This window comes from Gallus gallus, chromosome 5 (assembly GCF_016699485.2).
Source record: "Gallus gallus isolate bGalGal1 chromosome 5, bGalGal1.mat.broiler.GRCg7b, whole genome shotgun sequence".
Lineage (NCBI taxonomy): Eukaryota > Metazoa > Chordata > Aves > Galliformes > Phasianidae > Gallus > Gallus gallus.
Genome location: NC_052536.1, coordinates 4,729,385 through 4,742,434, shown reverse-complemented (window position 1 = coordinate 4,742,434; position 13,050 = coordinate 4,729,385). Strand labels below are relative to the sequence as shown.

The following is a 13,050-nucleotide window of genomic DNA, read 5'->3' as shown; positions in this document are numbered from 1 at the left end:
ATCATAGAATCATAGAATCGCTAAGATTGGAAAAGACCCACAGGATCACCCAGTCCAGATTCACCCATCACCAATGGTTCCCGCTAAACCATGTCTGTCAGCACAACATCCAAACGTTCTTTGAACACCTCCAGGGTCGGTGACTCCACCACCTCTCTGGGCAGCCCATTCCAGTGCCTGACCACCCTTTCAGAGAAGTAGTATTTCCTAACAGCCAGCCTGAACCTCTCCTGGTGCAGCCTGAAGCCATTCCCTCTAGTCCTATCACTAGTCACATTTGAAAAGAGGCCGACCCCCAGCTCACTACAACCTCCCTTCAGGTAGTTATAAAGAGCAATAAGGTCTCCCCTGAGCCTCCTCTTCTTCAGACTGAACAATCCCAGCTCCTTCAGCCTCTCCTCATAAGGCCTGTGCTCCAGACCTCTCACCACCTGTGTTGCCCTTCTCTGGACACGCTCCAGGGCCTCGATGTCTTTCTTACAGTGAGGGGCCCAAAGCTGGACACAGTACTCGAGGTGCAGCCTCACCAGTGCTGAGTACAGGGGGATAATTACTTCTCTGTTCCTGCTGGCCACACTACTTCTGATACAAGCCAGGATGCCATTGGCCTTCTTGGCCACCTGGGCATGCTGCTGGCTCATGTTCAGTCTATCATCAATCAATACCCCAGGTCCATTTCCTCTACAAATATCCTTCATACTTATATCTGTGCTTAGTGGTACCAGAAAGATAAGGCCAAGCAATATCATTTATGTGGAAAGTTTTTCAGGTCCCAGAGATCTCTCAGCTTGTTCTGGTGAGATGCCCAAGGACATATTTGTATTCTAAAAAGTAAATCAGATTATAATTTAGATAGCTAGCACTAGGTTCCTGAAAGGGTTGCTTACAGTGTGTTAATGTGAATTGTTTTGGAAACTCAGGTGTTCAGTGAGAAAATCTGTCTGACCTTGATTTGCCAATGAATTTTACTTTAGTGCAGGTGCAACATAAAGGTCATACTCATCCGAGCAAAGAATATTACTTGAAATCAAAACACGATGCTCAACAAATGCCAAAGGCTGTCTGTGCTGAAGAAGTGAAAGGGAAAATTACCTTGTATTCACATTGAAAACAGATCATGTGAGTTCCATTACTCATATGAGCATTTTTTTTCTTGTCACACTATCAATTATCTTTTCTTGCTAGAACAGCAGTAAAATAGAGTAAGTGTGCTATGCAGTAGAGGTTTGAAAATAACAGTGGTAGCTTATTTATAGAGTTTATTTACCCCTTTCTGATCTGGAGGGATTTACTCACATCAGACACAGAATCATACATAGGGTATAGGGTCACCTATGTGGAAGATAAAATGCTGAGCAGGGAATCCATGGCATTAATGCTATGGTAATGTATCCCAAAACTACAAATCCTGCACAGCACACAGGATCGTATCCAGGTGGGTTTTGAATATCTGCTGAGTAGGAGACTCTGCAGCCTCTCTGGGCAGATTGTTCCAGTGCTCTGTCACCCTCACAGGCAAGAGATGGCTTCTCGTATTCAGATGGAACTTCCCCTAGGGGTACGAAACACTTTATGCAGTGCAAGAGAAGAGCAGTATTTATTGCAGTGTCATTACTTCCACAGTGCTTGGAATGTACTTGGAATGGGAAAATTGGTTACTTACTGTGTCTCATCACTGATATGAGGGAGAAGTGTAACTAATAAGGCATCTTGCTTTCTAGTCTTGTTATCCCAGTCCATATGGGCTGTGTTATCCATTGTGAGTGGCAGTAAGGATTTGTGTGTGTGCATGTAAAAGCCACTATTCTTGTTTCCTCACTTCCCAACAGTTGAGTACATATTTGAGCACACATGCACACAGGTATACACACATCTGCATTTTTAGGAATCTGGATTCTATTGGATGAAGGTAATGGCGAGGTCACCTGGCAGAGGACTGTGCAATATTATCTGCTAAGGAGCATGTGAAAGCTGGTACAGATATAAGTTGTGGGATGCATTACTGTGGCATTAATGTTTGTGGATTCCCTGCTTGATGTCTTCCACAATACTGTGTACTGCCGTGCAGCAGATCATGAGCAAAAGCTGCTACACATGAGGGGATTTAGTTGCTGTACAGTAGAAACCACAAACTCTGCGGACTGAGGAGTTCATTCTTATTACTCATTCACAGTTCTGTAAAGCATTTTCAGATTTTCTGTAAAACATTATCAGAACAGCTCAGGGAAAACTTACAGGTGAAATTTGAATTTGCAGCTTGTGTATTTTCCTCTTTCTCCAGCAGTATGGGTGAATTAACAATGTTTTTATTCCTAGTCTCTCCGTGTTCTTTCTCAATTCTCTCTTGTAAACATACGAGAAATATGATTACAATATCAATAGTATTTGAGCACTGAATCTCTCATCTAAACTATTCAATTTCTGAAGTATTACTGACCGCTCTAAATACTGAATATTCTGGATAATTGCAGATAACCGTTCATGATTCATCTGCTCTCTGTACGAACTGAACCTGAAACCCACCCAAGCAAAACTGTTATCAACATCAACTTGAAAATAATTAACAAATAGAATTATTGCATGGATGAAAACATTAGGAATCAACTGAGTCAAACAGTAAATTTTATCCTAGGATGGACATAGTTTGCTAGGAGAGTGTAACATATTTTAGGCAGCAGAATCATTTTATGACACAAAGTTCCCAATGTGTGAAAGATCTTGTTTCAGTACTTTCTGAACAGCTGTTCGCTTAACGATTATGGAGCCATGTAATAAGGATTTATGTAATAATGTGCGAAGATAGGAAAGGATTTCCCAGCATAGTTGCCTGTTTTCAAAGCCTGGCAGATCTACATTAACTCTTTTCGTTTAGTAGTAGAGTTACTATTTGACACTTACATCTTGTTGTTCCCTTTTCTTTTCATGGGCAGAATTTTATTTTGTTTTCATACTAAGTATATGGATATGTTTTTAATAAGCTGGCATAGTATATTAATATTACTAGTTGAATAATGCTTCAAACTGTGTTTCTATGCAGCTTTGCTAGAGTTAGATGCTAGGAGGTCCTAAAATTCTCTTCCTGATTGCCATATCTGTGGCCAGGTCACTTTTCCTGTCTTGATGTTAATGGAGCTGCATATCAAATACAGAATTGCTTATTTCTTTCAGACAGCACATTGACATATCAATAAAGGGAAGATCCTTTTTTATACTATTAATATTACCTAGTCTGAGTTGTGGCAAATAGCCTGAAATAATATGACAGAAATTAACACAAGAGTGACATTAAAAGGAAATTTTCTAATTTGAGATCTGACACTATTCCAGTCTTCAAAGTGTTACTGAATATTTAATAAATCAGACATCTACTCAAAGAACGTGGACTGAATTATTTAAGGGCATCTCAAACCCCTGAGTATTGAACTCCTTAAGCACTGAAGTTCATAATTGAGGCTTAGCTATTCTGATGCAGTGCTAGTTATTCCCAAGCTTGCTCTCATTCTATATTATTTTTGACTACTAAAGCAATATTAGTCTAGAAACTACAAGCCAAACTAAATGGATATTCTTCAAATGCTATGTAGGAATAGTCTATAATTCCTCTAGCCCTCCCAGTTCTTTTAAAACACCCTGGGGGAAAAAAAAAAAAAAAAAAAAGTTGTTCCCATGAGTGTAAGACTGTTCCATACAGTACATTTTCCATTACTACAGTGCTTGTTTTCAGAGGTGATGTCTGATGCTTATGTTGCGGCAAGCTGAATTTTTGTCAAACTGCTGCATATTTATTATCTCTAATGAATACAACATCTGGATTATGGTACTTGACAGAGGAGTTTCTACACTCTGCTTACAGACACTGTAGGGAAGGATAGTAATTAGATGACGTAGAGACTAGTCGCCTGTCTACAAGTTTTTTCTCTTCATCGTTAACAATATTTATTTATGGTTACTTGAGATAATTTTAAAAATGAGTGTCTTATTTAGAAAACAGAGGAGAAAAAATGATTTGGTTTTTGAGGAAACTTCTTTGAAAGGAGTAGAAATGATTTGCACAAGTTAAGAATTGGATCTTCAAAGATGATTTCATCGGTCTAAAGTGGGAACCTAGGCTCCTCTTCTAGTCTGTGCAAAAAAGAGGAGGCTTCCAAACGGCAATTCCGGTGACCTTAAATGTCCTTCTTGGACACTTGTGTAGGAGGATTCATCTCATCCTCTCTCTTTCTATGTTTTTCCATAAGGAATGACAAGCTTATTTATAATTTATCATGGAATCATAGAATGATTTGAGTTGGAGAGGACCTTTGAAGGTCAACTGGCCCAACTCCTCTGCAATGAACAGGGACACCTACAGCTTGATTAGGCACTCAGAGCCCTGTCCAGCCTGACCTTGAATGTCTTCAAGGACGGGACATCCGCCACATCTCTAGGCAACCTGTTCCAATGTCTCACTACCCTTATTGTAAGAAAAAACAAAACTACCAAAAAAAAAATTATATCCAATCTAAATCTCCCTTCTTTTAGTTTGAAATCTTTTCCCCTTGTCCTATCACAACAGACCCTGCTAAGGAGTCTGTCCCATTCTTTCTTGTAACTTCTCTTTATATACTGAAATGTGACTAGATATACATGTTCACAAGTAATATATATTTCTTATTGCTGCATAAGAGAGTTAAGTGACTGGATGATAATAAGCTGAATAATTTTCTAGACTCCAATTTCCCTGCTAGGAGATGTTAAAGATGCTACAGAGTGTTACTGGTAATAGAGTGTTTCCATGAGGAAGATCACAATGGTCATATCTTTATATTATCATGTTTCTGCTTAAAATGTTGGTACATATGGGTTGATTAGGATAAATTGGGAGAATTTTGAGGATAATGAGTTATTGCTGTATGGAAGCAACACAAAATAACTTTGATGGTGTTAAAATATACAATAGTCAATGTAACTAACAAATAAATTGATATTTATTGGTATTTGTATGAATATATGCCTTATAATCATAGAATCACAGAATTGTTTGAGTTGGAAAGGATCCTTAAAGATCACCTGGTCTAACTACTCTGCAATGAACAGAGACACCTACAGCTCAGAGCCCCATCCAGCCTGACCCTGAATGTCTCCAGGGACAGGAGGCATACATCTCTGGACAACCTGTGCTAGTGTCTCACTACCCTTATTGTAAAAAAAAACCTTTTCCCTATATCCAGTTTAAATCTCCACTCTTTTAGTTTGAAACCATTGCCCCTAGTCCTGTCACAACAGGGTCTGCTAAAGAGTCTATCCCCTTCTTTCTTACTGACTTTTATACTGAAAGGCCACTACCAGATCTCCCTGGAGCTTTCTCTTCTCCAGGCTGAAACAGCACTTCTGCAGTACTCCTTCTCATATCAATCCAGAACATTTTAAGTGTTTGAACTCCAACCCTGGAGGAGCAGGGCACATTCTATTTACTGGAGTGGTTCTTAAACACACTGGGCAGCATGCTGCCCATAATAAAGCACTGATTCATTAGTCCAAAGGTTAAGTCTTACGTTGAGCTTAAATTGTTTGACAGTCTTCCATTTATTGTACACACAAATACTGATTAGATTGTGCATAGATAGGAATTGGTTTCAGTATGCTTTTACATTGTCCCTGAACTAAGCATCACAGCATAAAGTGGTTTCAAGTTCCCGACATAATAATCCAAGTATATGAACATATCCAGCTACTCATAGATCAGGATCTACTTGTCTTAGGGATAGATCGCATAAACAAGGCCAAAGAGGTAAAGTTGTATACATTCGCACAGATGATGTAAATCAGCCTCTTATTTAAAGTATTAGATCACACATGATTGAGCACTGTAATGAAGATTCAGTTATTTATTCTAAAAGGAGAAATTATATATTGGAGAAGAAATGTACACTTTCATTTGAAACATTACATTGCATATGATTGAGAACTGTTAAGAAGATGCAGTTGTTTATTCTAAAAGGAGAAATCTTATATTGAAGAAGAAATGTATCTTCTTGGCAGACTTGTCTTTGGTACTACCTGGAAGAAGGGGTAGAGTTAATTTTAAGCTGTCTTTATTATTTCTTAATCACTAGGCTGGCTGAAATAATACCATACTTTTGTGTTATATGCAGTCATGCTGTTCATATTCTTAAAGGCCAATGTGAGAAGGCAAGTACTGCTCGGGCATAGGATCTTTAACCATTTGCCTCAATGACAAAAATTTTGGCACTGTCTGAACCAAAAGTTTTATTTCTTGAATCTTGATGTTTTTATCTGTTATCATAGTGTTTTGACTAGGAATTTCCACAGCATTCACAAAACCAAGGTCTGCCAATATTGTATTATGAGAGAAAGGGACGACGAAAGCTAATATCATGTCAGAATGAAACTTTAAGTTTAAATACACAGAGCAAGAAGAAAACAGGATTTTTGAAATTCTTCAAATAATTTTCTACAAGCTACTGGATAATACTGGAATACCTTATATCTTGAATGTTATATGAAAGAAAACCAATGGTTAATGATCGTAAAGCAGAGCTAGTTAATCCTGTCTCCTCCCCACCTACGCATATTAATACACTGACATTTGATTTCTTGAAAGTTATGTCTTTTCTCTAACCCTGATGCTTTGTTTGCTATATTTCCCAGACGTCAACCTTGTGAGCTGCTGTAATGTCTATCAGTATAAGTCATACTGAAAGACCAAGGCTTTGATAGCTTATGTTAATAACATAAATTGAAGAGAAACATGAGATACACAGAAAAAAAATTATAGATCCTATTGCTTGAGTGGAGGGAAACCACTAATCTCAAGGCTGCCATCTCCAAATAAATTTTTCAGATTAACTGCTCAACTCTTTTTTCTTTTTATCTCTCTCTTTTTTTTTTTTTTTAATTTTCAACCATACTGTTATATTTGTATTTTTAATGAAAATAAAGTGTATGGCTAAAAATGTTTTATGTGCTTGTTGAGGTGTGAGGGTAAAGGAGGAATATGGCATAGTAATCCCTTCACAGTTGTCTTTCCTCTTCCCATTTGAATAGCCTAAGTTCAGCCTCAACCTCACATGTACAAGACAAAGTTCTAACATCTTTTTTTTACCTGTTATACGGACCTGGCTCTCTATCAGGTTAGATTTGTTGAAGAATTTGTGGATGTCTAATAAGTTCTTGTGCCTCAGTTGGGTTAATACCAGGCAACAACATTCTTTTTTTTTTTTTTTTTTTTTACTTCTGGCAAGAAGCTAAAGCTCCATTATATGCTAAAATTATAAATACAAGTGACAATTTGTTTTAAACTAGCATGATTTACAGAATTTAGGCTGGGAATAACAGCTGAGTGTTAATAACAGTGGCATGATACTGCTATGCTGGTGCTTTATTAACTGTGAGGAACCTGTATTTCTTTGAGTCTGTAAAATCAGGGCATGTTTTCCACCTAAAAGGCAGTTGAGATTAAATAGTCTTTTCAATTAGTAGGACTATGAATACTGCCGCTGCACTTCATGTTCCCATCTTGTCTGCAGATGTACAACAGGCACAGACACCTGTAAGATCAAGGTCAAACTGTCTGCATTATAAGTAATAGAAAATATCAATTCACTCATAGATGTTGAGACAGAGATGAATAATCTTCATATGCAGTTTATCTGTACATCTGAGTATTTTACGGACTCAATTAATTACAACACAATGAATCCTACATCATGTCCTTCTCAAAGGTCTTTCAGGGACAGTTCAATGCTGCGTATTATATTCTCTCTGTGTTCATCGAGGGGTTGTAGGTGATAGTTTTCTAGTTTTCTGACTTTCATGGTGATGCAAGAAAAGAGATAATTTTATGTAACTGTGAGTAAATAAATAGTATAAGAATGAAGCAAAAATATTCAATTTTAGATTTTACTACCCCAGGACATGAGATTTCTCTAAAAAGTTAGGTTCTGTAAGTTGGTCACTAAAAGCTGACACATTAGAAAGTCTTTTTGCAGGGCCTATCTTTAAAGGTAGAACTAATGTGGGGTTTTTAAAAGCTCTATTGAAGCTAAAAACTGTTTACCTATTGATTTCATTGGAAGGGGTTAGGCCCATAGTGAGAACTTTTGAAAATCTCCTGAATCTATTAGGAATGTGTCTAAAAGTTTTCCTGCCAATTTATTACTTAGTAGTATATCAAACTAAGACTCATACTTCATGATAGAGTTGCTATCTATTCATCATGATAGAACTAGACAAAGACCGTACTACTTCTTAAGTATATTTCTTAAATAATAATTCAGATCTACTTTGAACCTCAAACTGCACTTAATTTTTGGAAAAATACAGATGTAAAATTAAGTTTAATTAAATCATTGTTAGTAATTAAATGGAAAGTGAGCTTTGATAAGATATAACCCGAGTCTGTCAGACTTTTTAAGGTAGTTGAAGATATCTTCAAGTCAATTCAGCCTTTTGCAGGAATCACTGAATTTGTCAGTGAAACTGCTGGTAATGAAATGTTTGCAATCTGCCTACAGAACAGCAAATAATTCTTGAATTGTTGTGGAATGGATTTCATTTCAGCGAGAAATATCAATACTAGTTTCACGTAAGTAGAGGTATGCAGTCTGGGCTCACTGATATTAAAAAAAGAGTTTTCAAGTTGGACTTGCATGTTTTATAAGCTTCTTAAGTGAGAGTCTGGAAGCTTGAAGTGATGCATGATTAGGAGATTTTTTTTTCTAGCTTTCTGTTATTAACCTTACTATTTTGATTGCATTTGTTGTAACTTTAGTACTGAGATTCTGATTAGATTCCTTTGCAAAATGAAAATGAGTAGGTGTATTTTTCTGACAAAGGAAGATCTGTATAATTTTTGTTTTCATATGCAAGCTAATTTGTGCAATATGTGAACACAGCTCTGGAGAAGTTCTAATCCTTATAGTTCCAGTGAAATATTGATAATAACCATTATTCTGATTCACAGTTCTAGTGTGTTAAAGCTATTTAATATTTCATCATAACATTGCTGAATTGGGCTAAAATATATCATCGATTTGATGTGATTTGACTGTATATTTAGGTAATGTCAATACGGCCTATGTGAGTATATTAGTTGCATGAAAAAAATGAGGGTGGCACACAGACGTGATTTAAAGCATAATGAATTGTAGAGAGGGACTCTACATTTTTTATCTGGCTTATTAACAAAGACATACATTATACAATTACAATAAAATTATTTTTATTTTTCCAAAATGTACAACAGATAGTACAGATGCTTACAGATGTATTTTGAAAACATATACTTTTCGTACTTTTTGCTGCAAGCTACTCCGTTTCACAGTTTTCATTCAGAATTCCCTCATCCAGAACTGAATAATTCCCAATGTGAACAACAAACTTGAATGTAACCGAAAGTCAACTCTTGTTTAAAATTGAAATGACAGGCAATTTCATTTACCTGTTGCATTACCACTTTTAAAATTTCACTAGACCAAAGTCAATGTCCATGATAATACAGCTTATAAATAAGAACACTAGTATCTTACAGTAAAAAAAAAAGTTACAAATGAAATAAATTAAAATATCCATACAAAGAGTGATCCAGAGTAACAAACAAATTCCCTTTAAATAAACATCTCTGTAAGGATCTCAAAAGCAGTCATGACAGCTGGTCAAGTAATACAAAAATAGTATTGGAAAGTACCTCAAGAGGTGAACCTCCACATTACCTGCATCATGGCAGGTTATCATTGCTGCTGTCATTCTCAACAGGCCAACATGGTCTTAAAGTTCTTGTTCTTTTTATCACTACTGCACAGATACCCCTTTATCTTCTTTCCTTCCCCCACCTCCTTGACAATTTATTTCAGTGGCTAACTGTCTTTTCCTTTCGGGAGATCTGCTGATGGCGTTCATTGTTCTGTTCACTATAGGCATGGCAAACTGACTGTTCTTTTACTTCAGTGTTTCGAGTTCAGTGTCCAGAACTCGAAATAACATCTTGGTTAAGGCCCTCAAAAGGCTGAACGAACTATGGAAGTAGGTTGTATCTCGTTGGCTCTACCCTGTACGTCTCAGATTTTCCATAGTAGTATGGTATTGTTAACTGATTCCCTGCTTGTATAACCTCCAAGCCTTCTGTGCAGAACTGCTGCTGAACCAGTTGCTCTCCACTGTGTATTTCAGTAGATGATTGTTTCAGTAGATTTCATTCTGTAGTTTTCAGACCAGAGATAATTTTCCATTCTGATTCAGTCCCATTCTGTCCCATTCATTTTGGTCACTGCAGAATTAGGTTGCTGCAGAGCTGTATAAACTTCTGTTCTCAGAGGCACTACTGCAGACTACTTACAAGGTATGTTGTGACTGCAGATTTGCCCTGCCAAGGTCAGGTTTCTCTACATTTATCCCTAAATCATTTGTGAGTCTTCTCTATTAAAATAATTCTTATTATGTTCTGTTGCATAATGAGAGGAAATCCAGTGTTTCAGATTTGTGGCAATATTTCACAATTTTTTGAGATTGACAGCTCAGCATTTCAAACAGTGAGTTAGCCAGGCATGAACTGGATAGACTTCGTGCCATTTGTTACTGTGGCACTGAGCCAGAGCTAACAAGCCTTAATGAGAAAGCAGAAGATTTTGGTCACTTTCAACATTTGAACATAGGTTTTTGGCTCTTAAATAAACATGCTGTTACTGTTTACATAACATAATGACTGCATGAAATATTTTGCTGAAGAAAGTCAGAACCTCAGCTAAGAGCATCTAACTAGAATTTAGACAGTAAGGGCATGGATGTTGCATGTAATTAAAACTGGTGCTGCAAGGCTTTTTAAAATGAGTTCTGAGGAGAGATGGAAATGAGGGCATAATAAAGTTGGGAGCTTTTTAAAAGCATAGGATAGTATGGAGTAATCTAAGTGAACTAAGCTGTGGAAATGAAGAAACATAAAGAATGAAGATGGAATAAAGAAGAGGGGGCAAGGCAGAGTCTGTAATCTATACACCCATGAAAATGACTTCAGGGAAAACGATGGGAAAAGTAGAGAAGGCCAAAAGAGAAGTTTAATCAGTAGCTCTCCATTTTGGCCTTAAAAATTTTTGTTTCAAGCTTGGCAGTTTCTCGGTACCCTTGTCTTTCAGTTTATGATTCAGCCTGTTCAATACCCTTATCTAATTAGAAGTGAAAATTTAAAGCCAAGCTGCCATATCAAGTACCCTTCATTGATTGCTTCCATTGTGACTGAAGGAGCAGTAGGATGGCCCCAGTCCTCTCACAGTGCAGTCAGTGCTATCAGTGTCACAGGTCTCACAGTGGCACTCTGTAGCTACTGGGTATGAGTAAAAAGATTCAGGATGGTCACCGCAGCCAGGGATCTTCACTGTTTCATACACAACCTCCTTGAAGGTACATATTTGCTGAACAGATGAGACTGGTGGATATTTGTATACTGGATCCTGAAAATTATGAGAAAATAATACATACATTGAAATTTGTTAAGAAGAATGCCAAATTTTCACAAACTAGATAAAAGACCTGATGTGAAACCTAATAAAAACAGTGGGGAAAATCCCACTGAAATCAAAAGTATTTGGATCTGTGGATCTATAGATTTCTTCTTTCAGGAGAACTGGTCAATGTTTTCATTTTTCAAATTGAACAGACAGCAGAGATCCAGATTATCATACTTTCAGCTCTAGTTATACAATATGACTGTAATGCATGCAGCCAAATAAAGATTCAAATTTAGCTAGCATTTTTTCACCCTTCCCTTTACAGTTCAGTTTGGCTATGTATCTACTTTCTTATTGAACAACACAGCAGTTATTCAGCCCTTTCTTTCATAAGGATCATCTTGCTCATGTGTTTGTTATAAACCAAAGAAACAGGTTGTTCATACGTCACTTGAATACTTAATTATGGTGCCTGAATTAAGCTCAAGATTCTCACCCTTGTGAAGCAGTATCCTGAGCACCACGTGGCATTCACTGTAATGCAGAGTTCACATTCTTCTCTTTCCACTGCTATAGTAATATTGGTGAGTTCACAGCTATAGCAACAGATTGCTTTCCAGCAAAATAACAGCACATAACAGTTAAGTGTCTTCATCCTGTGCACAAAGCAGAAAGTGTATCTGTACTGTCAAAATTATTTTCTACAGGAAGTATTTATAGAAGCAGAGATAAATTAAGTCTTCACATTACAATCAAGTGTTTCTATAATAGCAAACTTTCAGAAACAGCTCTGATCAGTGAGAGAAAAGGTTAAAGTCATTAAGTAAATCTGTCTGTATATTTATTGATTTTCCTAAGCAACTGAAATTGTATATCAGCAATCTTTGCAGAATAATAGCAGCTGAGCAGCATACCACTTTCAATGAAATACTTTATCTAAGTTTCTGTATAGAGAATGTGTCCTGTCTTGTAGGAGAAAGAAAAAGAAACAAGGAGAAAAAAGGAACAAAGGGTAACCTGATTTTAAACAGAAATTAATTGTATACAGTGTTTGCAATTTGAAAAAATATTTCCAGATAAAAATCTGGTGAAAACTCACCTGTATTCTAGTAGAGTGCTGTGCCTTCCTGGTGATAGCTGTAGTGAGAAGAGAGCCCCAAGCTTATCTTTTTATACTAAATCATGTGTAATGTATACCCTGAGGATTTGCTGTGTGTTAATGGAGCAAGCATTAGTGTACTTGGTGAAAGGGGATTAGTGTTCAGTCAGACAGTGAGATCATGTCTTGTTAAGAGGGAAAAAAAATCAAAACAGGTTTAGGAAGTGATGGTGAAGGTTACTGTCACAATGTCATTTTGTAAGTTTCCCTGGATTTTATTCACTGGCATTTAGAAATAGCTGAGCCGTTCTACACTTTGGAAATAGATTGAGAAACCTATTTTTGTAAAAGTTTTCCTTTTCAGGTGTTTTAACAGTGTTTTACGTCAATCCCAAACTGATATGTTGGAGTGCAAGCTGGCCCTCTGGTAATTCATAGCAGAGATGTTGCTAGAGTATTTCTTGGTTAATGAGAAAGTTCCTGTTTTTTTCAGTGTACCAGTCTTAACTG

At 36.9% G+C, this 13,050-nt stretch overlaps 1 protein-coding gene across 1 annotated transcript; it reads right to left on the bottom strand.

The window, feature by feature from the left end:
* Nucleotides 1-9,206: 9,206 nt before the first annotated feature.
* On the bottom strand, nucleotides 9,207-12,585 carry FSHB (follicle stimulating hormone beta subunit). Its single transcript, NM_204257.2, has 3 exons — nucleotides 12,541-12,585; nucleotides 11,938-12,097; nucleotides 9,207-11,444 (listed from the first exon to the last, which is right to left on the bottom strand). The coding sequence occupies exons 2-3, from the start codon at nucleotides 12,094-12,096 to the stop codon at nucleotides 11,208-11,210; spliced, it is 396 nt and encodes a 131-aa protein (NP_989588.1). The 5' UTR covers nucleotide 12,097; nucleotides 12,541-12,585; the 3' UTR covers nucleotides 9,207-11,207.
* Between the last annotated feature and the right edge of the window lie 465 nt (nucleotides 12,586-13,050).

What these genes read in the sequence shown, in the direction of transcription:
- FSHB (NM_204257.2), bottom strand. Translation starts at nt 12,096, where the DNA reads ATGAAGACACTTAACTGTTATGTGCTGTTATTTTGCTGGAAAGCAATC. An exon ending in CAGGATACTGCTTCACAAGG is followed by an intron (nt 11,445 to 11,937) that starts GTGAGAATCTTG and finishes CATAATTTTCAG; the next exon opens with GATCCAGTATACAAATATCC.